At 37.2% G+C, this 26,890-nt stretch overlaps 1 protein-coding gene and 1 long non-coding RNA gene across 2 annotated transcripts; both read right to left on the bottom strand.

Annotated features, from left to right (window-relative positions):
• Positions 1–11,252: 11,252 nt before the first annotated feature.
• Positions 11,253–13,508, bottom strand: LOC145062436 (uncharacterized). Its single transcript, XR_013687560.1, has 2 exons — positions 13,137–13,508; positions 11,253–11,555 (listed from the first exon to the last, which is right to left on the bottom strand). It is a non-coding gene; the product is annotated as an uncharacterized LOC145062436 (long non-coding RNA).
• Positions 13,509–14,280: 772 nt separating this feature from the next.
• On the bottom strand, positions 14,281–19,611 carry LOC145061668 (folate receptor family protein). Its single transcript, XM_079009204.1, has 4 exons — positions 19,324–19,611; positions 17,639–17,997; positions 16,624–16,946; positions 14,281–14,676 (listed from the first exon to the last, which is right to left on the bottom strand). Exons 1-4 carry the CDS (start codon positions 19,430–19,432, stop codon positions 14,559–14,561), a joined length of 909 nt encoding a protein of 302 aa, XP_078865330.1. The 5' UTR covers positions 19,433–19,611; the 3' UTR covers positions 14,281–14,558.
• Between the last annotated feature and the right edge of the window lie 7,279 nt (positions 19,612–26,890).

The following is a 26,890-nucleotide window of genomic DNA, read 5'->3' as shown; positions in this document are numbered from 1 at the left end:
TTTTGAAAGAGTATCAGCATTAAAGCTGATGAGTTCATAAGTAATTTATGAATGAAAAATGCATGTTGTTCCTTCAAGCTTGTTGTAAGTTTGTTTCCAGAAAATCCAATATTTTCTAAAAGGTTTAGCGTAGTCTTAACTGAACCAAGACTTAGTATATGTAAGTAAATCATCATACTTATATGTGGTTTTATATGTAAATAGAACTCCTTTTTGTGAAATCCTTAAATTCCCGTGAACGGCGTGTTTGTTAATTTCCCATGTGAGTTGTTATAACCATACTATGACTCGAGGACCTCGTACTCGACGTTCTTCACGCATCGGAATGTTATGACACTTGTCACCCCAGACCTGCCGGTCTAGCTGTTGCAAGCAGCTCAGGTGCGGGTTGTCAAACCCAATATAGATCTATATACAGATATCACGCTCTCCCTACAAGAGATTTTGGCTATAACTACAGGACTTTTTAAGTAGTACTAAAGAGTACCCCGAAGATGAATGTCTCACAAATTTATTCATTAACATGTTCACGTAGTTTTTAATAAAATACTCGCTTTATAAATCGATAGTATTACTGTTTGAGGTGTCCAAACTATACCTATTATAGTTTTATAAAAATGTTTCATGTTGTAAATGGAACCTTGCTATGCATGACTTTGTATTTCAATAAAATGACATTGAAAATGCTAAGTATAAAATCCTACACACCTTGCTCAACATGTTACAAGGTGTGAATAACTCTTAAACTTGCTTTAAGAATTTAACTCTTAACTGACAATGTTTTTAGATTATTTATAGAAAAATTATCATAACTCGAAAACTAAATCTGTAAACTCAGAGAGTTTGGAAAAAGAGTCTACTATGTTCACAAATTTTCTTATAATTCATGGTGGTCTCGAACATTTTCACAACCTGGTCCGATTACGTTGCTGCAGTGATAGGCAGTTTTGTGAAAATCACCAAAAATTGTAGGAAAATCGCATGGAGATGTGCAAGTAGTCATTTTAAAGGTATAAACCTGAACTATTTGCATATTGAACAGTTTTGAAAAATATTAAGTTTAAGTTGGGTGAAAGAGTTTGTGAACAGGTCACAACTTTTCTGTTGTAAGCTGTCAAGTTAAGTTTCAAATATGTTTTGGTGATTTAACTTGTATTCCCCCCCTCCCTTTGAAAACTAAAGAAAACTAGAAAATGTAGGGGTATGAACTCACCTTGAGTGATGACTTGAAGAGTGGAAGGTTGAAGTTAAGGAATATCAAGCCAAGAGTACTTGATGAACACGTAAAAGCTTGGATGATCCTAAGAACGATTCTTTGGCGTTAGAATGTGTGTAGATGATTTAAGGATGTTATGTAAACATGGAATAACACTTGAGTTTAGAGGAAATACTTACCAAAAGGTGCAGTAGCAACTCAAGAACACATGCACAAGGTGGTGGAAAGTAGAGAGAAAGAAGCTTTCTTAGGGTGATATGAGAAGTGTGTAAGTTTGAAATGAGCAAGTAACTCAAGAAATCCTCCAGGGATTTCCTTATATGGAAGGTTGTTGGACCAACTTGTGAGTTCGAAGTGATGTGTGCATTGGTTTGTGTGATGTGGATAAGGTGGCAAGTGAGAGAGTGACACATGGAAGGCAAGTGGGCACACTTGACCCACTTGTGGGGTAAATATCCTCTTAATATAAAATAATGATTTTTAATTAATAAATTATTGAGAAATAAATAAAATAATAGTTCTGGGGGTTAAAAATGATAAAAATATGAATTTGGTGAAAAAATCCCGTCAAAAACGGGCTTAGGAGGCGAAAGTAGTCGAAAACCGGACAATAGGTGTGACAACCCGAAATTTCCATTCTATACAATCTATATCACTTCAATAGAAGTTATAGTGTCACTATTAATTTTCAGACTTTTTCACATAAGTTTGAGTAATTCAAGGTTTACACTTCAGGAAATATCAGGAGAGTGGGTGCACTAGAGTTTTGTACAACACTGTTATTCCAACACTCTATTATATTAGAGATCATTTCAGGAATAAAAATATTTTCTGCCAAAAATATTTCAGGACTATAAATAGATTTCTGAACCAAATTCATTCATTATTCACATTTCCATCTAGAGAAAAGCCATTTTCTCTCTCACGGATCTTCGGGTTTTTATACCAAAACGTGAGTAACTCTTTCTAGTAGTGATTAGAATGCTTATAGATGCTTATAACATGATTTAGATGGATAAATCATTAGATCTAGGAGTTTACTCCCCAAGGTGTTCTTGGGCGGTAAACTCCCAAAACGAAGCCAAAACCGACCTTTGTATTATACAACTGCTTAGGACTCTTATGTATGCATGTTAGGAACAAGAAAACATCCATAAAACACCCATGTTTGGGGAGTTCACGGCCAAAGAGATTCATAGGCCGTAAACTCCCTTTTCACACTCAAAATGGTGTTTTAAGGACTCTAACACTTTAAGGCTTTTATCTAGACTAGATCCCATTTAGTGTAAGGCATTAAACACATCAAAGAACACAAACAAATGAGAGTTTACGGCCCAAGTGTATCTTAGGCCGTAAACTCCATAAAAATGGACAAAAGGGGTGTTTTCATGACACCTAAAGCCCTAGACCTTTACAAGGAATTGTTTCCACTTAATTGAAGGACCAAAACTCATCCAAATCACTTAGCAAAGTGAGTTTACGGCCAAGAGAATGCTCTTGGGCCGTAAACATGAAAGAATGGCACCAAAGTGTGCCTAGGGTCCTCATTTGCCTTAAACAATTGTCTAGAACATGTCCTTCAAAAGCAAGAGACTTGAAAAAACCAAAAACACCCCATACTTAGAGTTTACGGCCGTAAACTCTAAGGGGATTGGCCTCAGGGCCGTAAACTCCTATTTGGAGTATTTCTAGACCTTAAACCCTTCCAAGGACTTAGCCACCAAGTTGGAATAATTCTAGAAAGCAATTGGGACTTCAAAACACACCAAACACACATGTTTAGGAGTTTATGGTCGTAAACTCAAGAGTTTACAACCGTAAACTCCATGTGTGATGGTTTATGGGGAGTAAACTCTCATATAGGGTCCTTTGGAACCCTAAACATAAATACCTTGTCCCACAATAGCTTAGATGCAATCCTTAGGGCTTAAAACACTTATATAAAGTGTTTATTATGTCTAGGATGTCTTAACTTTATCAGTTAGTGATTTAAGACTAATTGAATGCATATATGTGTGATTAAATGTTCATTAGGATCGTAGTGTGTGTACAAGTCCTCGCTTGACACCTAGCCATCCTATACCGTTCAGTTCATTCCAATCACCAACTACAGGTGAGTTCATACCCCTAATCAATATTTTAAATGATTTTAAATGCTTTAATGGGGGGGGGGGGGAATACAAGTAGAAACAAACATGTTATTAAATCATTGATATGTATTTTATAACTGTGTTTGTCATTTAACAGATTTCACATGCTACAAAATGTGATGCATGAAATGGTTTTACATCTTAAAAGCACATTGTTACCAAATGTTTTACCTTTGAAATGTTTATTAAAATGACATCAATTCATTGTTAATTATTGTTCAAAACCCATAAGATGTCTTACAAAACCCATTTTTCATTCTTGAACTAAACTATGCATATACACTTATATTCTTATATATGTATTGATGTTATAGTTTACATCTTTCATTTGGTTTCCCACACCCTTGAGTAGTAAGAGTGTACAAACCTACATGATCAACCAGTTATATTACAGTAAATTATCATAGGGATAATTTGAAGATATCAAACATTACTTCTATTACAAGGAATCACACAAGAGTCAGTTCATTCATGAGTCTATACTAGTACATTACCTGATACATGAGTACTTACAGAGGTTTACCTGATACATGAATATGTTTACATATACTTACTTGTTACATGGACACACATACATGAATACCATACAGGAACACTTTTACATAGGTGCATTATCCTGTATTCACTTACCTGGATACTTGTACTTAGGACTACGAGGATGATTTATTAGTACTTACTGTGTAAATTGTCTTTCCTATCCCGGTTCATGGGATAGCTAGACGGGACTTACCATTCCGAACCCCACCGATTAGCACCAGTGGTCGATGACCATCTTCGGAGGTCTAAGGTTACTACTTATATTAGGAAGATCGATTTGGGACTAACCCTTCCACCCACCTGCTGCTACAGAGGACAATTGGACAATCTTCGGATGTTCATTAGGTTATACATTTCGCTTAATGCGATGTTGTGTTGGTCCTAGTACCCAGTGACAACACTTACAGGAGTACATTTTCCTGTTTACTTTATTTTGTGATACATTCACATAAACGATGAGTTAGACTAAGCACTTTTAGTACTAGTCAATACAAAGGAAAAACTATCATTTTACAAATAGAACATTTGGGTCTTGGTAGAAGACTACACTTCATACTTACAAAACATTCGGGTCTTGGTAGAAGACTACACTGCATACGTACAGAACATTCGGGTCTTGGTAGAAGACTACATTTCATACTTATAGAAAATAAGGGTTTTTCTAGGGATTTCATACTTACCTCAACATTTTCATTTAAAGGTTTACATGGCTTTCATAACAGATTTTCACAAACAAGGCAATGACACTTATATACTTATGAATTCACCAGCTTTAAAGCTGATACTCGCTTTCAAAATAACTTGTATTCTCAGGTCATCAGTAGACAGGTACGGAGGCCAGGTTTTGAGAAGACGGAGCAAACAAGTCTCGTCTTTTATTTTGATTGTATATTTTTGGTGTCTTATTACAATGAAAGAACACACATGTATTAAACTTTACTTATAATGCAATGGATGATGTTGTTGCTTGTTTATTATATTACACTGTTGTGATACTGTACATGACGTCCTCCACCCCTGAACGTTTCCGCCGTTCGTGGTTTTGGGGTGTGACAATAGGGACCGAACCTGCGAGGTTCGGCTCTTAGGAGTGTGAGAACCGAGAGGGAACCGAGAGTAGGAGGGAAGACCGAGGGTCCGAAGTGGGATGCGAGGGTCTCGCAGGGGAAGCCGAGGCTCGGTCCTCGCTGTTGATCTTTGGTCCGCTGAGGTTTCGGTCCGAGAGGCTTCTGACAGGAGGGTTTTGGCTCCTAAGGGGAGTTTCGGCTCCTAAAAGGACTTTTTGTTCCTAAGAGGAGTTTCGGTTCCTAAGAGGAGTTTCGGTTCTATAAGGCTGTTTTTCGAGAAATTTTACCGTTTTGCGTGATTTTTGACCAAGTTAAGGGTCGGGATGAACCGGATGACTAGAAAAAGTTTGAGAGAGATTTCACATACTTGGAGAGATTTGGGAGAGATTTCACATACTTGGAGAGATTTGGGAGAGATTTAACATACTTGGAGAGATTTCACATTCTTGGAGTGATTTGGGAGAGATTTCACATACTTGGAGAAATTTCACATTCTTGGAGAGATTTGGGAGAGATTTCACATACTTGGAGAGATTTGGGAGAGATTTAACCTTAGCCATTTTTATCGCATAATCTCACAAACACAAGGTTCGTGAACCCCGTTACGCCTCGTTAATGGTCGTTTTAAGTCCCCGAAAGGGTCCTTAGCCGTGTTTTGATGCGTTTAACCTCCTTTTTATGGTTTTTACATTCTTAACACTTAGATTCTTCAAGACTCTTGAATTTTTGACATACAATTGCACAATTTTTACAGAGAATAACTCCTAACATACAAGTATTAGTTAAGTTTGACCGGTTTGACTTGTTGACTTTGACTTGGATTTGATAGTTGTCACAAAGAGCTTTGGAACCACACCATGATAGGCTCTGATGTGACCACTTACACCACCAGGTTTAACGACTTGGCAGTTCTGTGCCCAAGTATGGTCACCCCGAAAGCCAAGAAGATGGAACGCTACATCTGGGGACTATCCCCCCTAGATTCAAGGAATGGTCATATCTGCCAACCCAACCACCTACGACAGTGCCAAATGTTTGGCACAAACTCTTGTCGACCAGGGAGTCCGCCATGACATTATGGCCCCTACACCTGAGCAACCAAAAAAGGGAGATAGCAAACGAAAGTTTGGGAATAAGAAGAAGGGTCAACCGACTTAGGAGTCTGCCAAAAGACAACAAAATGTGGTCGTCCATGTTGTCACCGCCCCTGCTGCCCCAGCACCAGCCAAACAATATACTGGGAATCTGCCAAAATGCAACAAGTGCAACTTCCATCACAATGGAGCTTGCCGGGAGATGCATTGCAAAAAGTGCAACAAGAAAGGGCATATTGCATGTTTCTGTAGGGCTCTAGCACAACAGACCACCCAAGCCACTAATGTTGGGGTGAGTCAGGCATGTTATGGTTGTGGTGAGACAGGGCATTTCAAGGGAATGCCCAAAGCAAAGAACAAAAATATAGAAGGTGTGGGAAGGGTTTGGAAATAGGGCATGAGGAAGCAATGAAGGACCCCACTGTGGTTACCAATACGTTTCTCCTCAATAACTCATATACATGCATACTTTTCGATAGTGGTGCGGAGACGAGTTTTGTGAGCCACAAGTTTAAACACATACTCAAACAAAAACCTCAATCACTCAATGAAATATTCACAGTTGAAATGGAAAATGGAAAAACCGAAAGCACTAAAGATATATACATAGGATGCACCCTAACCCTAAACAATCACTCCTTCGAAATCGACCTAATGTCGGTCACAATAGGAAGTTTTGATGTGATTATTGGCATGGATTGGTTAAGCTATCACCATGCCGATATCATGTGTTATGAAAAATCCATCTGACTTAACTTACCAAATAACAAAACCCCTATCATCTATGGTGACAAACCCGACACGCACCTACGAATCGTCTCTTGCATCAAGGCTCAAAAGTACATACGCAAGAAGTACCACGCATTCCTAGCTCACGTTGTTGACGAGAAAAGAGAAGTGAAGGACATCAAAGATATTCTAGAGGTCTATGACTTTCCCTGTGTATTCCCAGAAGACCTTCCGGGAGTACCACATGTGCAACAAGTCAAGTTCAGAATCGACTTGATTCCTGGAGCCATCCCCATAACCAAATCACCATATCAATAAGCTCCGACGGAAATGCAGGAATTATTCAGTCAACTGAACGAACTGCTAAGTAAAGGGTTCATCATACCAAGCTTCTCACCTTGGGGAGAACCGATCTTGTTCGTAAAGAAGAAAGACGAATCATTTTGCATGTGCATTGACTATCGGGAGTTGAATAAACCCACTATCAAGAACCGGTATCCCCTACCCCAAATTGACGACCTGTTCGACCAACTTTCAGGATCGAGCTAATTCTCAAAAATCGATCTGAGGTCGGGATACCATCAGCTTAGAATCCAGGAGGAAGATATTCCTAAGACAATGTTTAGGACTCGTTACGTCCATTACGAGTTCGTTGTGATGCCCTTCGGGTTGACTAATGAACCCACGGTGTTCATGGATCTAATAAACCGCGTATGCCGACCCTACTTAGATAAATTCATGATAGTATTCATCGATGACATCCTAATCTATTCGTGAAGTAAGGAAGAGCACAGTCAACACCTACGACTAGTCTTGGAGACGCTAAGGGCGGAGAAGTTGTATGCAAAGCTTTCAAAATGTGAATTTTGGATTCTAAAGGTGGACTTTTTGGGGCACGTGGTTAGCGAAGAAGGGATACATGTGGATCCCTCCAAAATCAAGGCAATTGAAAACTGGGAAGCTCCGAGATCACTAACAGAAATCCGCCAGTTTTTGGGTCTTGCTGGCTACTACTGAAGGTTCATACATAATTTTTCCAAAATCGCAAAGCCACTTACTAGCCTAACCCAGAAATGAGTGACCTTCAGTTGGGAGGATAAACAAGAAACTGCCTTCCAAAACGCTAAAGTAAGCTTTATGCAGTGCTCCGATCTTATCTCTTCCAGAAGGGACGAACGACTTTGTGGTCTACTGTGATGCATCTAAACAGGGTTTAGGTTGTGTACAAATGCAACGGGGGAAGGTCATTGCCTATGCCTCGAGACAACTCAAGACTCACGATGTCAACTACCCCACCCACGACCTAGAATTAGGAGCAGCAGTATTTGCCCTAAAGATCTAGAGACACTACCTTTTATGGTACAAAGTGCACAATCTTCACTGACCATAAGAGTCTCCAACGCATTCTCAATAGAAAAGAACTCAATATGAGACAATGACGATGGTTGGAACTGCTAAATGATTACGAATGCGAAACTCGTTGTCATCCGGGCAAGGCCAACGTAGTAGCAGATGCCCTAAGTCGAAAGGAGTACCCAGGCGGTCGAGTAAAGTCATTAGCAATGACTATCCATTCACATTTGTCCACCCAGATCAAGGAGGCACAACTCGATGCCTTGAAACCTGAGAATTTCGCAGATGAAGCCTTGCGGAGAATGGATAAAAACCTTGAGGTCAAGGATGACGGAGCTCATTACCTCATGAACCGAATCCGGACACCAAGATTTGGCGGTTACAAAAATATTATCATGGACGAGGCTCACAAGACCAAGTACTCCGTTCATCTCGGGTCTGATAAAATGTATCTAGATCTCAAGAAACTCTATTGGTGGCCAAACATGAATGCGGAGATCGCTACTTATGTGGGTAATTGCTTGACTTGCGCCAAGGTCAACGTAGAATACCAAAAGCCCTCGAGTTTGTACAACAACCAGATATACACGAGTGGAAGTGGGATCAGATAACCATGGACTTCATAACTAAAATGTCCAATACAACTAGTGTGCATGACACCATATGGGTAGTTGTTGATAGGTTAACCAAATCCGCGCACTTCCTGCCAATAAAAGAGACAGACAAAATGGAGAAACCAACTAGGACATACATCAAGGAGATTTTATGATTGTATGGTATGCCAATATCCATTATCTCTGACAGAGATAGCAGGTTTACCTCACGATTTTGGCAATCACTGCAAAAGTCCTTGGGGACCAACCTATCACCCACAAACTGATGGGCAAAGCAAGAGAACCATTCGAACGCTGGAAGACATGTTGAGAGCTTGTGTGAGAGACTTCGATAAATCTTGGGATACCCACTTACCGCTTATCGAATTCTCATACAATAACAATTATCACTCTAGCATTAAAGTTGCTCCATTTGAAGCCCTCTATAGGTGCAAGTGCAGATCACCTCTATGTTGGGCTGAGGTGGGTGGCACACAGCTAGCAAGAGACAAGTGCCTAACAACACTCTTACTTGCCTTGAGATCATATGGGAAACAACAAAGAAGATCGTTCAGATCCGTAAACGACTAAAGGCATCTCGGGACCGACAAAAGAGTTATGTGGATAAACGACGCAAACCCTAGGAATTCCATGTTGGTGATCGTGTGTTGTTGAAGGTCTCACCCTGGAAGGAAATGATATGTTTCAGAAAACGTGGTAAACTAAATCCAAGGTACATAGGGCCATTCGAGATCCTTGCCAGGATCAACCCGGTAGCTTACAAACTTCGACTACCACAGGAACTCAGCAACGTGCAACCCACTTTTCACGTGTCCAACTTAAAGAAGTGCCTATCTGATGAGACCCTTGTTATTCCACTTGACGAGATCGAAGTAAACAAGAGTCTCCACTTCGTCGAGGAACCTGTGGAAATCATGGACAAGGAAGTCAAGAAAACAAAGAAAAGCTGCATACCAATAGTAAATGTCTGTTGGAACGCCAAGCGAGGACTTGAATTTACTTGGGAACGCGAGGACCAAATGAAACAGAAATACCCACATCTTTTCCCTAACCCTTTAGGACCCACTCGGAATCCCAATTTCGGGATTAAATTCCTTCTAACAGGGGGATGATGTGACAACAGTCAATTTTGGTCAAATAAAGTCAACAAACGTCAACCAGGTCAACTTAACTTGTATTAGAATTTTAGGAGAAATGTGATATCCCATGATATTTCTAATGTACTATTGACAAATTATAATACAAAGTACCTCTCTAGTTGCCAATTATCGAATATAAACCCTAATTAGGGTTAGTAACGTAACAACTCGATAATTCAATTATATATTATTTGGGTATAAATAATATTCGTAACACAATGTAGTGGAGTTCACAAACCTAACACTACATGGAAAATTCATATCAAAGGTTACATATACAAATTTTTGGTGAATTCGTCACCAAACGCAACAGATTCTATACCCGGCCTAAACGCCCGACTTTTAACGGAAAGAATTTAGGAATCAACCTAATTTTCGTGTAACATATTATTATTTTTGATAATAATGATTTTTATAATAATTTGAATTTTTATAATTCAAATTAAATATTTATGCATCATTTATACCATATTCCTTTATAAAAATACCACTTTTTTTTTTTTATAAAAATGCCTAGTTTTATAAAGGTTTGACTTTTTTTTTTTTATAAAAATCACTAGAAACAATGTTGTCCTCCACCCTAATCTAACATCTTGTATATAAAAACACTAACCATAAGGTAATACACATTTAGTCAAATCCTTCCCCTGCATACCCCTTACCCACCCCTCCCCCTTAAAGTTACCGCCACAACTCTCCCCTCCTCCCCCCCCCCCCCCCCCCCCAACTCTATTCTCTTCATTTTCTTCAACTTCTTCACTTCATCATCTCTCCTTCAAGAACACTTCAATTCTCTTAAGGATAATTATCCACAAAGTTGGTTCTTCAATTTTTAGAAAGTTTTTCTCCATAATTCTAGTGATTCTACACCTAAATATACTAGTTTTGTTATAATTACACACATTAATATGTGTTAATATCCATAGGGTAATTTGACATTCAAGTGTCTTCAAGTGTTCTAAGCTTGAAAATTTTCATCTTCATCTCTTTATCCACTAATAAATCCACTCAATGTGAGTTCATACCCTTAAGTTTTCAATTTTTCCAAGTTTAGGGGGGGATACAAGTAAACTTGTATAATAACACAAGTTGTTATGCATGCTTCTTCTTTATGTTGGGTAAAAGTATTATTTGCATGAAATAATGTTATTATCTAGAGTTATGAGTATTTATATGTGGTATGTTTGTTTAAAATGTAAAACTATGAAAAATGAGTATAAATAAGCCACATAAAAAGGGTCATAAAAACAAAACTACAAAAACTATGGTTTTTATGAACACTATATGAGATTTCTAGCAAAAATGGTCATGAGTAGGTTATGACATCATTTTTTTGAGATTTGACCTAGAATATGTTATTTTAAACATATAAGATTATCTTGTAATTTTAAGGATCCACATAGTGAATAAGTGAATACATCACATTTACATTTTCAACAACACTAAGAAACCAAGGTACACTAGGAGTCATGAAAGTACATATTGGGTTGTTGCTCCCTTCATCGATGGATAAGTTAGCAACCGGCTCATTTCCTCTCTCGTCATCCTCCTTAACTGCATCACCTTCATCAGCCACCACAAACACTTTCACAGCCCTTCCTTCAACCGATTTGATTACGTTGATCAACATTCTAACACCAATGTCTTCAACTAAGACTATATAATGATTCAATTCAGGATGATGGAAGCGAAGACTAATTTTATATCAATCTAACAAACAAGTTTTCATATTCACCAAAGATATAAAATCACTATAACTAATATACTCGGAAAATATAAAAGGGAATTCATAAATTCCTCCCTGTGGAAATACATATTCCAGATTTGTCTCTACAAGTTATCACCTCCCTTCGGTTACAACCCAAACTTCACTAATTTTATTACAGAGGTTTTAAACAAAATTTCCAAAGAAATAACTATTAAACTGAAATTTTTTTGCAAGACTTTATATATAATATGGTTGTTTTGTACTCAAACCTATCATTTTCGTAGTCAAAATTAAAATAATAATAATAATAATAATAAATCTTCACCGCAAAACTGCAGATGAACTGAATCTGCAAACGTGGGTGGTGTGAGGGGGTATTTATACCCAAAAAACTCAAAAAAAATCATCCGCGAACATACAACTTCCAATGCACGCCCATACTTTAAGCGTTTGTACATTCACAGATGAGAAGGCAAAATCACAGATGACCCTAATCCATCTACGATTTTAGTGGCTATCTTTGTAATCTTTGGTTTTTTTTACTATTTCCTGCAAAGGGGTTAGGAAAAATTGCTATATTTGTAATTTTCTCTAAGTTTTATCATTATCAACACGTCACGCTTTTACGTAAAATATGACTCGCCTTACACATTTAATTTTGTAGAATTATCCATTTTTATAATATGAAATGTGATAAAAACAAGTTGTTAAAACGTTTACATCATGAAAGAAACATCCATTCACGTTTATTTTCTCTTTATGTCTCAATAAATGGACATAATTACAAATTCTTCATCAATGATGATGTTTGAAATTAATAATTTTGAACAATTACAAAAACCAACTAAGAAAATTTTTATAGGAAGGAGAAAGGAACATGGTTTGCGCATTGGATGATCTAAATTTTTAAGTGGCTTTAAATTCATTTGCGAATAAAAAAACATATTTTGGTTAGATATGAACTATTATGTTAAATGATAAAAATAACCACTTTACCATTCAACAAAATACCTTGAGTGAAAAAAAAAAATTATGAATTCAAACAACTTCAAACCGATGCCTCATAAAAATATGAATGTATATGAGTACAAAATTTGACACATATACACATTGTCAAATTAATGGGTTTCAAACCAAAAATGCATTGCATTTATGGTCGTTTTAGTGAATAACTAAAAAAAACCATCTTCAAATCTTCAATCATACACAATGTGTCGAGTAAAAACATGCTTCATGAACGTACTCGACTACAAAATTCCACAAAGTCATTTAATTTAAACCAATTTCAAAACAAAACCCCAAATACTAGCCTTGTGTAGGTTATCATTTAGAGTTGAAAGCACCAAAGTGCCAACAGAAAAAGTTGGTCTAGCCTGTAAAATTACTCAAATTAAGCTAGAATCCTAATAAAATTAAAAATCAAAACAAAAACAAGAACATCCAACAGAATCAAGAGGAAAACAAAAGAGACGTCTTTCTACCACCTCCACGATTGTAGAAGCAACCGAAGATTCAAGAGGGAAGATTACCTGAAATTAAGGAGATAAACGAGAGAAGATGACAGTCGACGACAAAGCAATGAGAGCATAACGGTAGAGCAGGAAAAATATGGAGGGGTGAGTTCACGAAGGAGCACATATGAGCGGGATAAGGCAAGAAAAAAATTACACATCGTCAGCGAAGGGTTAGAGGGCGGTATTGGCCGGAGGTGGTTTAGGGGGGACAGCGACGACCAGAGAGGAGGGTGGAGGTGATGGAGCCAATGGTGTACGAGCTGGAGAAGGTGGGAGGGATGGAGGATGGAAATACGCCTCTTTTTTTATTCTGATACTCTTATACGCTTATGTCCAAAAGGATAAGAGGTTGCTGAAAAAAATAAGAGTCTAAATTAAGAGGCTAGCTAATACTCTGAAAATAATAATAATAAATCAAAGTTTGTTTCTTAATTGAAAATTTTAAAAGACTACCTAACAACCATAAGAAAAACTGTAATAATAACAACATACTAAATAGCAGCAACAACAATAATAATAACAAAAAACAACAATAACTACAACTATAATAACAACAACTACATCTACATCTACAACAATCATAGCCACAACAACAACACAGTCACAACAGCAACATCAACAACAACCACAATAACATCCCATCAATATCAAGAACATCTAACACTAACCCAACAACAACCACAATAACATCCCATCAATATCAAGAACATCTAACACTAACCACTACGACAACACTAACAAAAACAATACCAACAACAATCTCATTGTTGCGAAATAAGGGGGTGTTGATGTCATTAGCCATTCCTCCACTTGAGGTAGAACATATGTGTCCATGGACTACCTTCATCATATGCAACAGAGATCATAATAATTATATTAATTAAACTAACTAATGTCGACCTCAATTCTAATACATCAATTTGTCATGCAAGACACAAGTTATAAGAAGGATTTGATCGATGTATAAGACTTTGATAACATAAAATATGACCGGATTTTCAACAAAGAACAAAATTAAGAAATCCTTAGTTCTTTCTAATCTCAATAACTAATTCCTATTACTAAAACTAAACATGCTACTTGTAAGAAAATAAAGACTAGTAATTTAGGACTCCTACATAAGGAATCATTTAAGCAAATAAAAAAAAAAGACTTGAAATTTTCCAAAAATTAAATGGCGGCTATATGAACGGGTAGTTACATATTCGTGTCCAGCAAAAATAGCCCTAAAAAACATGTCCAGCCTTGGCTCATTTAACAAACTGAAATCCCAATAAGTTCTTCCATCAAACCTTCTAAAAAAGTCTGCATATGTTCCCTGGACAAACTCAAATGTCTATAAAAAAACACAAGATTTGTAAAATTTAGTGAAAACCTACTACTGATATGATATTACAAGACTAAAAGGGTATTATAGTAAAATTTCATCTACAAGTTTCATTTTCTGTTAGCTTGATTCGCAGGGTACTTGGGGCTTGTTTTCCCTCCAAGCTTCCTTGCAGTGCGTTGTACAGCCGCCTGTCGTTGCCGCTGATAGTAGCTGCTCTTCCTTTTACTGCATCCATCACAAGGGTATATAAGTAATTCCACAACATCTTGAGTAAATTACAAAGTTGGTCCCTGTGTTGTACTGTTTGTTTTCATTAATATTATTATTATCCAAAAACAATTTTTTTTGTTGATCTTTTGACCACTGTGGTTTCATTTTGTTTTGGGTTTGATCCTTCCAAAATCACACGTTAAGCACACACGAGGGTATTTTCGTCCTTTTGTCCTCTGCCATGTTCAAAAATTGGTTGTTTTGTGTAAGTTTTAGTAAACTGCAAAAATGGTCCTTGTGGTTTGTCATTTTCTTTGGTTTTCATACCTAAAAGAATCTTTTTTCTACGATTTAACACCATGAAACCAAGGTGGTGTTTGTTTTTTTTTCTGAAGATCTGCGAAATCACTTTTGTCTGCGCCACGCAGACCACGCGCAGACATACATCCTCGCAGTGCGTTTGTTTTTTTGAAGTGCGCAGATCTAAAAATGTCTGCGCGAGGTCTTCACCACACAGACATGGACCAACCATTTCTAAGGTCTGCAAAATACTTTTAACCTAAAAAAAAAACACGCTTCTATTCTATTATCGGCACCTCCATCTTCTTTCGACTTCACACCCTCGAAGCTTCCCCCTCGACGCCGCCTAGCCTCGCTCCAGCAACAAAACACCGTTCTTTTTCACCGATCAGAACCGCCGCAGACTTCTCCGATCGCAGACCACGACCGTCGGCCGCCGCCACTGCTTTCTTCTCCGATCTCCACTGAAGACGAACAAGTTTGCACATTTTGTTTCGTTTTTTTTTACTTCTAACTTGAAATTATTGCTTAACCTTGCTGGAAAACTATCTAATTTAGTGAAATTCATTATTTATTTTTGCTGAAAATTGCTTCTTGTTGGTTAAATTTCTTGTTGGATGTTGGAAATCCCAAAGTTATGTTGAAATTGTTTCTTGTTGCTTAAAATTCTTGTTAAATCTTGCTGAAAATGGCGTTTCCTTGATGTATTTTGCTGGAACTTCCATAACATTGCTGTAAATCAAATTTTTTCTTGGTGAAAGTATTAAAATAGTGCTGGAAATATGAAATTAATGTTGGAAATTGCATAATGTTGCTGAAAATAGTCATTATACACCTGAAAATCAAACTTTTTCATGATAAAAGTATGAACATAATGCTGAAAATATGAAAATAGTTATGGAAATTGCATAATGTTGCTGAAAATAGTTATTATATATTGTTTTTTTTATGTTGAAATATTTGTAATATGCATGATGTTAAATTAATTTTTGCTACAATACCTTTTGAAATTAGATTTGTGTATGGATGAATTTTTTTTCCAATGTTGTACGACTATTATTGTTAAAATTTTGGTGTTGAGAAAACATTTTAAGTTTGTAAAATCAATTTATTTAAAATTCAGTTCATTTCAGCAGTCTGCAGACGTTAAAAAACAAACAGACTTCTTATTGCAGACTGCAGAGGTTTGGTCCACCTCTTCTGCTACAGAGGCTTGCAGATGTGGTCCGCAGACGGCAGACATTTTGGCTTCAGAAAAACAAACAGCACCCAAATCTGTTAAGTTCGTGTAAAATGACTATTTTGCCCTTATTTTGAGTTTTTTATTATTCTCTTATTGTAATTATTATATACCCTTGTTAAAAAATAAGGTTTTATTTTGTTCAATTTCAAATATGATCTAAAAAAATATTCTTGTTCAAAACAGGTTATTTAAAGCAAGAGCGGGATTAACCTAATTTATCATGTCATCAAGATAAAACTAGAGAGAAGAAATGACGAAAATACCCTTGTGTGCGAAACAAGAGCAGAACTAGCCAACTTATCACGTGTCACGGAGATAAAACTAGAGAGAAGAAATGACAAAAATACCCTCATGTGGAAAACACAGGGTCCAGAACCAAAGAGGGACCAAAACTGTAAATTAGTGGCTGAAAATCTGACCTTACAAAGAGAAGCCCTGCAGTAAGAACTAATCCTCCAACAGCCCATGAAACTTGTTCATTAATGGGCATTTGGCGGACCCACTGCTGAAAATGATGGAGTACACCGGAACTTTGGGTGGTCCGAGTGACACTGGATTGTGAACTCCGCCATGAATCCACAACAGATTCTAGACTTGCTTTTCCACCATAACAAAATGTATCTTTAAAATCATTAGATGGCTTCACAGAAAACCCAGAAGCTTTGCAAAGCTCTGTTCCATTTATCACCCATTCAGATGCTCTTCCACAAACAGTGTCACTCATTCCACATGGAGCCAACACCTGTGTCATATTAAATCAATTTAATTACCACATTTATTTTCAGAAACTATTATTATACTATATATTATTTTCTTTTTTTAAAAAGAACATTTTATTTTAATTATGATTATTATGATAATAGTTTGGTGGCTAATTCTATATAAAAAAAAAATCTAGTGATGAGCCAGGGGCAAATTGGTAATTTTAACAAGTTTAACAGCTGAATGGTTAAAGTCGACCTAGGGACCAAAATCGAAATGAAAACTGGATATAGGGACCATAAATTAAATAATAAAAAAAACTTTCTAACCACCAGGACCAAATGTGTACTTTACTCGTTTTATGACTATTATATAGAGTTCAGTGGTTAAATTGATACAATGGTAAGTGGCTAAATTGATAAGAATTGTTTTTTTATGATAATTATAATCAACAGTTTGGTGATTAAATCGATAAAAAGAACATTTTAGAGGTTAAATCAATTAGATGGTGAAATTACATAGTGTTTTTCTGTATTTTTCCTTGATATCAAAATTTGATAACTGGAAAAGATGTTTTTCTTAAATGCAAGAAATATCACAATACTTTCATTGATCTGTTTATTTCCTCCTATTACAACATTATATTTTAAAATACAAAAACAATTTTAACAAGACAAAATTTGAAAGTAGGATGTTATAAATATAATAGACAAATAAAGAAAAGTAAATTACCTGATTCTTGGCATCCATAGCAAAGTAGGCATTAGAGCAAGCATCATAAATCCTATCACAAAGAGAGCCACATATAACAGGTGATCCAGGTTGTACACCAACATGTGGATCACAAATAGAACATTCTAGAAGCTCCCATAAATGCAAGCATTCATCACTCGCCTCTCCAGTTGAAGCCAATCTCCTAATTGCCAGCAAGGCAGGATGAGTTTGTGTGACATCACAACATGTTTTCTTCCGGAAGATTCTACAAAGAGTCAAATCATTTGGACCCTTGTTGACTTTTCTTGGAGGCTTCCCTTGAATTGAATATGCTGGAAACCTACCTCCAGGAGATACACAAACTCCATCCGATTTTGCTGCAACCAAGAAATAGCAATGTACTTTCATTCATTTTCCTATTACAGATTTTAAAAAATAATAATAATAATAATAATAATAATAATAATAATAATAATAATACCCAATTATAGCAGCATTATCTAAATTGAAGATTTTTTCTTTTATTGAAAGTTCAATGCTATGATTAGATACATTTTTCAAAGTACAATGCCTTAATTTGAAAGAAATAAAAGAATAATGATGTGATAAAGAAATGAAAGGAGGATAATATAATGCACAAATATATATAAAAATGCATATTTAACCCTTTAAAATACGTTAATTTGTTTATTATAGCATCCTACTTTCATACTCCTACTACTGCATTGCATCCTTGAAAATATACCCATTTATATAGTTCAGCTGAATACAATGCAATTTTCACTGCTATAAGAAAAAAAAATAGGAATACAATGCTATAAATTAGATAGATTTTGCTAAGTATGATGCCTTAATAAAAAAAATGTTGAAAGTACAATTTTGTAATAGAAAGAAATGAAAGTAGGCAATGATACACGATATAAGAAAGTACATTGCAAGGGATAGTTGATGGTTAATTGACCTTGTTTGATATGTGTGTTGAACCCAAGTGACGAGGATAGTTTTGTCTTTTCACTTCTACGGTTAGCATTCTTTCTTTTCGGTTAGTAGTTAGATGCTACTATTCTATTCTTTATATAAACAGAAGGAATTAGAGAATAAAGTGTAGAAACTTGTAATGGATCAGTAACTCTCTCAGTTAACTTTTAGAAATCAATAGCAGTTTCCTGATTTTTTGTTGTTATGTTGTTTTGTAATCTGTGTGAATGAGGAGTTACTCTTCAACTTTTGGTTTATATATGACCTTGAAAGCACCCTCAAAGAATGCAAATTAGAGTGATGCAGAAGTAAAACTAAATTATTTAAGGTACATAGAATTTGAGTGCCCCTAAACCATTACGTATTGAGATATCTGCATCCAACTTTGCATTTATATGTACTCATGCTCATGCCCAGGTCTGATATCACAAGGGAAAATTAATCCCGAGTGATTCAGTTGGATAGTTTATTCTTCTTTTAGTTTCCCTTTTTTTCATGTTTGATGAACAGAAATAGAGGGATTTAGGCATGGTTCATCAACGTAGACTCACTTGGGAGCAACGGTTCACTGAACACATCTCAATACAATTGCACGATCTTATTTATCATAATTTCACAAATCACAGTATCACCAACCAATCATGTCAACGCGTTTGTGTGTATGTGTGAATAATGGCAACAAGGAAGGCAATCAGTAAGAGTCAATGGTGAAAAGAAGATGTTACCAGACGCTAATGGGAGTAAACGATTTAAACATGCCACGATCTGTAGCAGCAGAAACGAAACGCCATAGAAATCCAATTTTATCCTTCTCTGGACTAAAAGCGAATCCATCGTCAACGCACGTATGATTTCTAATTTTTCAAAGCCTTACTTTCAATCCTTCACTTATCGATAGAATTTAGGATTCCACAATCTAGGTCAGTCGTCTGAAAGACTGAAACTCTCACTGGTTTGAGGCATGTGAAATTGCCCAAGAACAGAGATGTTCACTTCTCCCCACTAAACTATCACCGTCCATTCAAACGACCACCTTCTATTATAAAATCTTACACTTTGTTGCCCTTTTATGGTTTTCCATAATAAAAAGAAAAGTAAATTATATCAAACCTCCCTCCTGTATCTTAAAACAAATGTTTAGTCATTGTTTTCAAAAATTAATTCTGACCGTATCTGATATGTTTATGAGTTGCACATTTCGTCTATGAATTCATTAATCATATCTAATAAGACTATTTTATCCTTATCTAATTCTTTTCTCATTTATTTTTAATTTGTTTATATTAACAAATTTAAAAAGAAATAATGCCCACTATTTAAAACCATTAACCTCTAACTTAACCCCAACCCACCCTTTACCAGTTCATCTTCTATTTTTTGATATGCACTTTGGAGACGTCAAAGATTATAGAGAGAGCAGGAGGGAGGGAGGGAGGGGTAGAGGGATAGGGAGAGAAGATGATCATCCATGTTTCCCCATATACATTGTCGTTAGCACCTGCACACCGACGTCTTCGCATCATCGTCGCGAGCTCCCTCTTACCCTAAGTTCCCCACCTGTTCACCACATCGACGTAGATCTACACTCCAACAACAAATGGATCATCTTATATCTACACTACCATCATCTTTAACCCATTGGATCGTCTCAAAATTGTAACATCCCAAGTTCGGAAGCAAGAAGTTGAAGGGTGCTAAGTGTAAATTAAGGAAGCTACTCGACAAGTAGGTATGCTACTCGTCGAGTCGGAGCAGGATTTGAACGCAGGTTAAGTGGCCAACTCGCCGAGTCGGAAGATGTACTCGACGAGTTGGTGCTGGAATAAGAAAACCCTAATCCCGAGGGTTACAGCTTATTTAAAGGACTTTATGTCCTCCCCCCAGCCTCCTATTCCCCTGAGAGTTCCAGTAAACCCTAACTTTCGTGTGAGACTTCATTGGTGAGGAGATTGGAGCTTGGAAGAGGAATTTGGTGGAAGGAGCTTGAGAAATTAGAGGCTAGCATCAAGGGGCTTGTGTAGATCTGGGATCTACATCAGTTTGGGCACATCTCAGAGGTAAGGAGCCATCATCTTAAGCTATTTCCTTTTTGGTTCATCCTTGGTGGTTGATTTGGAGTTCCTTAGCTTGTTTGAGATCTATTTCGGGTTTGGAGTTTAGATCTGAGGTTGCTACTCCAGATCTAGGCTTGTGATGGTCCAAATTGTCATAAAGCTTCTGTTTAAGAATTGTTGGTGAAGCCCCCTAGTCCTTAACCTTAGCCCTAGTGTGTTTTGGGCCTATATCTCCTTGGTTTCAGGTAAAGTTTGCAACTTTATGTGAGGGTTAGACTGTAGAAGAGAGGATCTATGGATTGGAGCCCCTGCATGGCTCGAAAAGCCACTGATGGATTGAGAACTGGAGAGACTCGGCGAGTCACATGGGTGTACTCAACGAGTTGTATGAACATGTGCATGGACTCGGCGAGTTGGAAGAACAACTCGGCGAGTATGTTGAAGATTGCCTTGGACTCGGCGAGACTGTTCTTGAACTCGGCGAGTCTGGTCGCAAAACCCAACCTCTTTTGGTTAAAGCTTTGGATTAGTGAGTCGGTTGGTGACTTAGTGAGTTGGACAGGATGGAATTCCGAGATCGTTGAACTCGACGAGTCTTGGGGCGACTCGGCGAGTTGAGTCGTGTTATGGGAGTTTTCTCAGTATAAGAACTCGCTGAGTCGACGGGTTGACTCGACGAGTAGAGTCAACCAGGAAGGTTGTCTTTGACTGAGGACTTTGACTTTGACCAAGAGTTGACCAGTTTGACTTCCATGGGTATTTTGGTAATTTTGGTATTTTTGGAATTGGTTCTTTGGTAGTGTTCTGTGGTGAAGATCGTGTCAATGGTCGGAGCAGCTTGGTCTTATCTCTTCAGTCGACAATTGCAAGTGTGTTATCCTCACTATATCGACAGGGTCTACGGCACCAAGGTCGGCCCTTTATCGGATGGAAATCTAGGTATTGTTTGCTATGTTATTGCTTTGCTAGATCTGCATCTTGGTATTTAGGATGATGTTATGTTAGTGACCTGGTTAAGGTCGGTACCCGGTATTTAGGGTAATGTTATGTTAGTGACCTGGTTAAGGTCGGTACCCCATAAATAGGGTAATGTTATGCTAGTGACCGGTTAGGTCGGAATCCTGGTTTGGATGTTGATATGCTATGTGATCTGTTAGACTGTTTGTCTGGTTAAGGATTTGTTATTTGATTAATTGTTTTATGTGCACATGGTTGTTTGACGGGGGTTGGGTTGAGGCGGGTCCTGCTTTATGCTGTAGGCCAACATACCCAAGGCGAACCGAATATTCTGAAGGCCCAGCGAGCGGTTCGGATAGGCTAAAGGCCCCCAAGAGGGTGGACCAGATGTGCCGAGGCTCGGAGGGTGGACCAGGCCGACTGAAGGCCCAGTGTGGGCGGACCAGTCATACTGTAGACTCAGAGAGTGGACCAGGTGGATTGAAGGCCCGGTGCGGGCGAACCAATCACACTGTAGACTCGATGTATATGGCTAGACTCGGAGGGTGGACTAAAGGCCCGGTGCGGGCGGACCAGTCACACAGTAGACCCGATGTACATGGTTGTTCTATTTGTGATATGTTATGAGTATGTTTATGTGTGGTTGGTATTTTGGGGGTAACTCACTAAGCTTTCGGGCTTACAGTTCAGTGTATTGTTTCAGGTACTTCAGGAGATCGTGGCAAGGCGAAGGCGTGATCGTACTGCTCCTCATTTTTTATGATTTATGTAATATGGTTTTGGGGGATACTATGATGTTTAAACTATTTTGAAAACAAGATGTATGAACTTAGTGGGTTTTGAATGAAATCAAATGTTTTAAATTGGCTCAAATTTTATGGGTGTTACAAGTTGGTATCAGAGCCTTGGTTTGAGTGAATTGGAGGAACATTCATGTGAATCCAGTCTCAAGCCAAGGAGGGATTTTCAAAATGGTTTTCAAAAGGTTTTTCTAAATAAGTAAAGGGGGATGCAGAGGGTACGATCAGCCAGAGCCAGTAAGTAGACTCCAAAATACCATACAAGTTATTGATTATGTGATATATTAGAACAGTATGCTAGTACTAGGCTAGGGGTCTTCAGGAATTGCATGATAGAATTGCTTGATTATATGATGCCTTCTAGCCTAGGGTTTCCTTTATATGAAATTGACATCATTACTGTAGTTATTTAGTGTATGCATCATGGTTATACATAATTAAGATCTTATAGCCTAAGAATGTTTGATTTGGCTTTATGTTCTGTTCTTGTATGATTGGGAGCTTAGGGTAGGAGTGGATATTCGAAAGTCTATAGGGTACAACGTGTATGCATCATGGTTATACATAATTAAGATCTTATAGATCGTGGCAAGGCGAAGGCGTGATCGTACCGCTCCTCATGTTTTATAATTTATGTAATATGGTTCTGGGGGAGACTCTGATGTTTAAACTATTTTGAAAACAAGATGTATGAACTTAATGGGTTTTGAACGAAATCAAATGTTTTAAATTGGCTCAAATTTTATGGGTGTTACAAAAATTGTAGGTCCTCCTACCACCGTCTCGATATCACCTCTAAACAAACACCGTATATGATTTGCACCTCTTCTTCTCAGATCTGTAAAACCTTCCTCTTCTTTGGCGTTTGCTATACCATCAAAATGAATTTGCATGTTTTCACATAGCTCCGATTTAGAGAAAGGAGGAGTAGTCTTTGATGGTTGTGATTTAATCGTTAGAGGTGAGAATGGTGTCAGAAAAGGTGGGTGGTTGTGGTCCTAGAAAGGTGTATGGTGAAGAAGGGAATAGAGAAAGGGAGTGTGAGAGTTGTTGTTGAAACCTGAAAAGTGAAAATCTAGCAATCGCAAGCAATCAAGTTCCTATGTCAGCTAAATCCAAGATATGGTGAAGTCCCGAGATTGAGATCTAGTCTGAGATCAAGATGTTCCGAGATCAGAAGTCTGTTCATGCATTTAATGCACTTTGTCTTTTCTTTGATGTAACATTTCATAGGACTTATTCATGTGTATCTTTTATATGTCAGTTTGTTAAACACCGATCATTATCCAGTCCTTAGAGTTTTTTATGGTTTGTACTATGTTCCTCCTTCACTATATAAGGAGTGAATGTTTCATCCATTTATAACAAGTGAACGATTAAAAGTATTAATCCAAGAATAGCAATTGTTATTTTCACATCACTTTTAAATTTCCTTCAAGTCTAAGTTCTTTCTTACATTCTTCTTATTCTTTAAATATCTTTGCATTGATTATACTCAAGTTTACTTCATTTATTACTTGAATACTTTGTTGATTATTTATCTTCAAGTCCTAACTGGTTTACTAGATTTGACTGGAACCTTATATTAAGAGTAGACTTTAATCTTAAAGATTAACTCAAGGTTTGAGCTTTCAAACCTTGTCCTTGCGCTTTGATTCTCGTACTCACAATTGGTATCGGAGCTTGAGTGGTTGTCCTTTGAATCCATAAGAACATATTATAGTTAATCTGAAATTACCTTGGTATTTCAATCATTTCTGTGTTCAAGATAAAAGTTCTTCTATATACCGCTTCTGCTCTAATATCTTAACTTCAATGGATGCTCCCAATTCTCAACAAATGTATTCAATACAAATAGTGTGGGTTTCCCTTCTCGTGCCCAACTGCTAGTTGTTGAAGAGTATGATCATTGGAAAGTCATAATGGAAAGATTCTTACTTGGTAAGGAAAAAGGTGAAGAAATATGGAGATCAATGAAAGATGGTCCACATGTTCTGGTCAGAAAAATGATGAGAGATGTCACTGCAACTCTCATATACCAAGAAGAACAACGACCAACACCTCTCACTGCTACCTACATCGAGAAACTGAATGCAGATGAAGTTGCATTTTCCGAGATGGTGTTTGGTGTCCCTCCTTCTCTCCATGATCATATTAAGTTGTGAAAATCTGCTAAAGAGATTTGGGACACTCTTCAAGATCTGTTCGAAGGATCAGAAAACATGAAGGATAAGCGTATGACTTCGGTTGTCAACGAGTTTGATACATTCACCACTACTCCCGGTGAATCTGTTTCCTCGACTTCCAATAGGTACATAAACGTCGTCAACAACATGATAGCTTATAGGATTGTCCAAACTCCGCTAGAATACAATATCAAGTTCATCAATAGTCTTGGTAAAGGATGGGGAAACATAAAATTGTTTCTTCAGAGTAATGGATATCTAAAGAAGCTGAAGCTTTACCAGTTGTTTGATTAGCTGCAAGGACATGAATCAAATGTTGCACAAACATTGAGAGAACTCTCAGGAGGTCCTCTTGCTCTTGTTAGCTCTTTCGATCCACAAGTATCGAACCCCTCTGTTTCGAACCCTTTCAAAGTCTTTATCCTACCCATTCCATCTGTTCAACCCACTCCACCGGCTTTACATCTTCCTACTAATTCGAACTATCAGTTTGATGGAGACCTCGATCTTGAAGCTATGGACTCCGAACTTCGATTCCAACAAGAGTTTGCCTTACTCTCCATGAAATACAAGCATCCATGGAATCCCACTCATAAACAATATTGTAACCGTTTCCAAGCCCCTCGCCAGAATAATCCTCAACCATAAAGTCATACAAAACTAAGATAGTTTGTCACAAGTGTGGTCATGGCAATCATTTTGCCAAAGATTATATGGCTGAAGCCATACAAAAACCAAAGATCAAGGATTCTGCATACTATGCCCGCAGAGCCCAAGAGATGGCTGCAAGTGAGAAAGCGTTCATCACGACTGTGACGAGAGATGTTGAAGGGTACTGGTCTTCTGGAGACGAGGACGATGTGAGCACTGGAAGAAACATGTGTGTTATGGCTAGACAAATAATCGAATGTGATGAAGGCTACTGGTCATCAGGTTCAGAAGAAGATGATGAAGATGTTGAGCCAAATTTTTGCTACATGGCAACCAATGATCCACCAGGCAGAAGCATCATTCAGCAAGTAAAATCTTGTTGGATTAGGTGTCTAAGCCCATAACTATTTTTGGTATGTACTTGATTTGATTATGAGCATGGTCCTTTTGGGCTGCCTTCACCATAGAAACTGATAGGATGAATTATGGAGAAAGAGGATTAATTATGATTTATTCATATATTATAAGAATAATATATTAATTGAGAAATCATATTATTTAATTAGTATTGATAAGAAATTAATTTGGAAGTAATTTAGTGATAAAAAAGACTGATTAAATTAACAGGGACTGATTATGTAAATCAGTAATATTTATAGTTTGGGCTTATGGACCTTATTGGTATGAGAGTCCATAAAGATTTCGTCCAAGGCTTATCCAATGGGGATCCACATGTTGCTTAGGGCCTAAGCAAAGGGAATGAGGGTTTCATGTTAAAAACCCTAGAAGCCTCAACTATAAAAGGATCCCATTAGCTCCCATAAACATGACCAAGAGTTCTAAGAGAACGCTAGACGTTTTGAAGCCTCCTCCTTTCTCTCTTGTTCTTCCTTGTTGCTAGTGGTGTTTGTGACTCCATTAGAGGTACAACATTTGAGGCACTAAGCTTTCAAAGGTCAAGGATATTCAAGGTGAAATTTTTATTGCTACATAACAAGAGATGTAAGATCTAAACCCTAATCATATGTCAATTTCGAAATATGTATGCTAGTTTTAGGGTTTACGCTTTAGTATTCATATTTGTATGTTCATTATTGAAAAAACTAGATCAAAGCAATTAGGGTTGCATGTACACCATAAGAATGACGTTATGCTCATAACCCAACAGTGGTATCAGAGCCCAGGTCGTTTTTCTATTGAATAGATGCAAAAGTGAACTATCAAAGATCAGAAAATCGAAATTTTTTGTTGTCTGACAGGCTGACTAGTCGATTCCATGCATGGACTCGACGAGTTGCATGGACTCGACGAGTTCCAAGGACTCGACAAGTTCCATAGTGGACTCGACGAGTCCAGGGTCCACGAGCCAGGATTTTCGACTTTCTGGCCAATTTTTGATTTGGATTATTACCAAAACTTGTTTTTTCTGGCCAAAATTCGATTTTTTTAAGATTGGTATGGATATCCTTATCAAAATTGGTGGATTTGGATAAATATGGATAAAATAGGATTATTTTGATTCAAATATTTAACCTAGTAAGTTTGAAAAGTTTCAAATTACACCATTTAGGTTTTATAGTTTAAATATGAACTTAAAAGTTTTAGTTTTTGAAATTTAAATAGTTAAACCCTAATATTTTGAAA

The sequence above is a fragment of the Lactuca serriola genome, chromosome 7 (assembly GCF_051521515.1).
Source record: "Lactuca serriola cultivar US96UC23 chromosome 7, Lser_US96UC23_V15, whole genome shotgun sequence".
Lineage (NCBI taxonomy): Eukaryota > Viridiplantae > Streptophyta > Magnoliopsida > Asterales > Asteraceae > Lactuca > Lactuca serriola.
This window is presented reverse-complemented; position numbering and strand designations above follow the sequence as displayed.

Coding starts and splice junctions, on each gene's coding strand:
- LOC145061668 (XM_079009204.1), bottom strand. CDS start 19,432: ATGGATTCGCTTTTAGTCCAGAGAAGGATAAAATTGGATTTCTATGGC. Junction 17,998..19,323: donor TTTACTCCCATTAGCGTCTG/GTAACATCTTCT, acceptor TCTTGGTTGCAG/CAAAATCGGATGGAGTTTGT. Junction 16,947..17,638: donor CTATGGATGCCAAGAATCAG/GTAATTTACTTT, acceptor AATATGACACAG/GTGTTGGCTCCATGTGGAAT.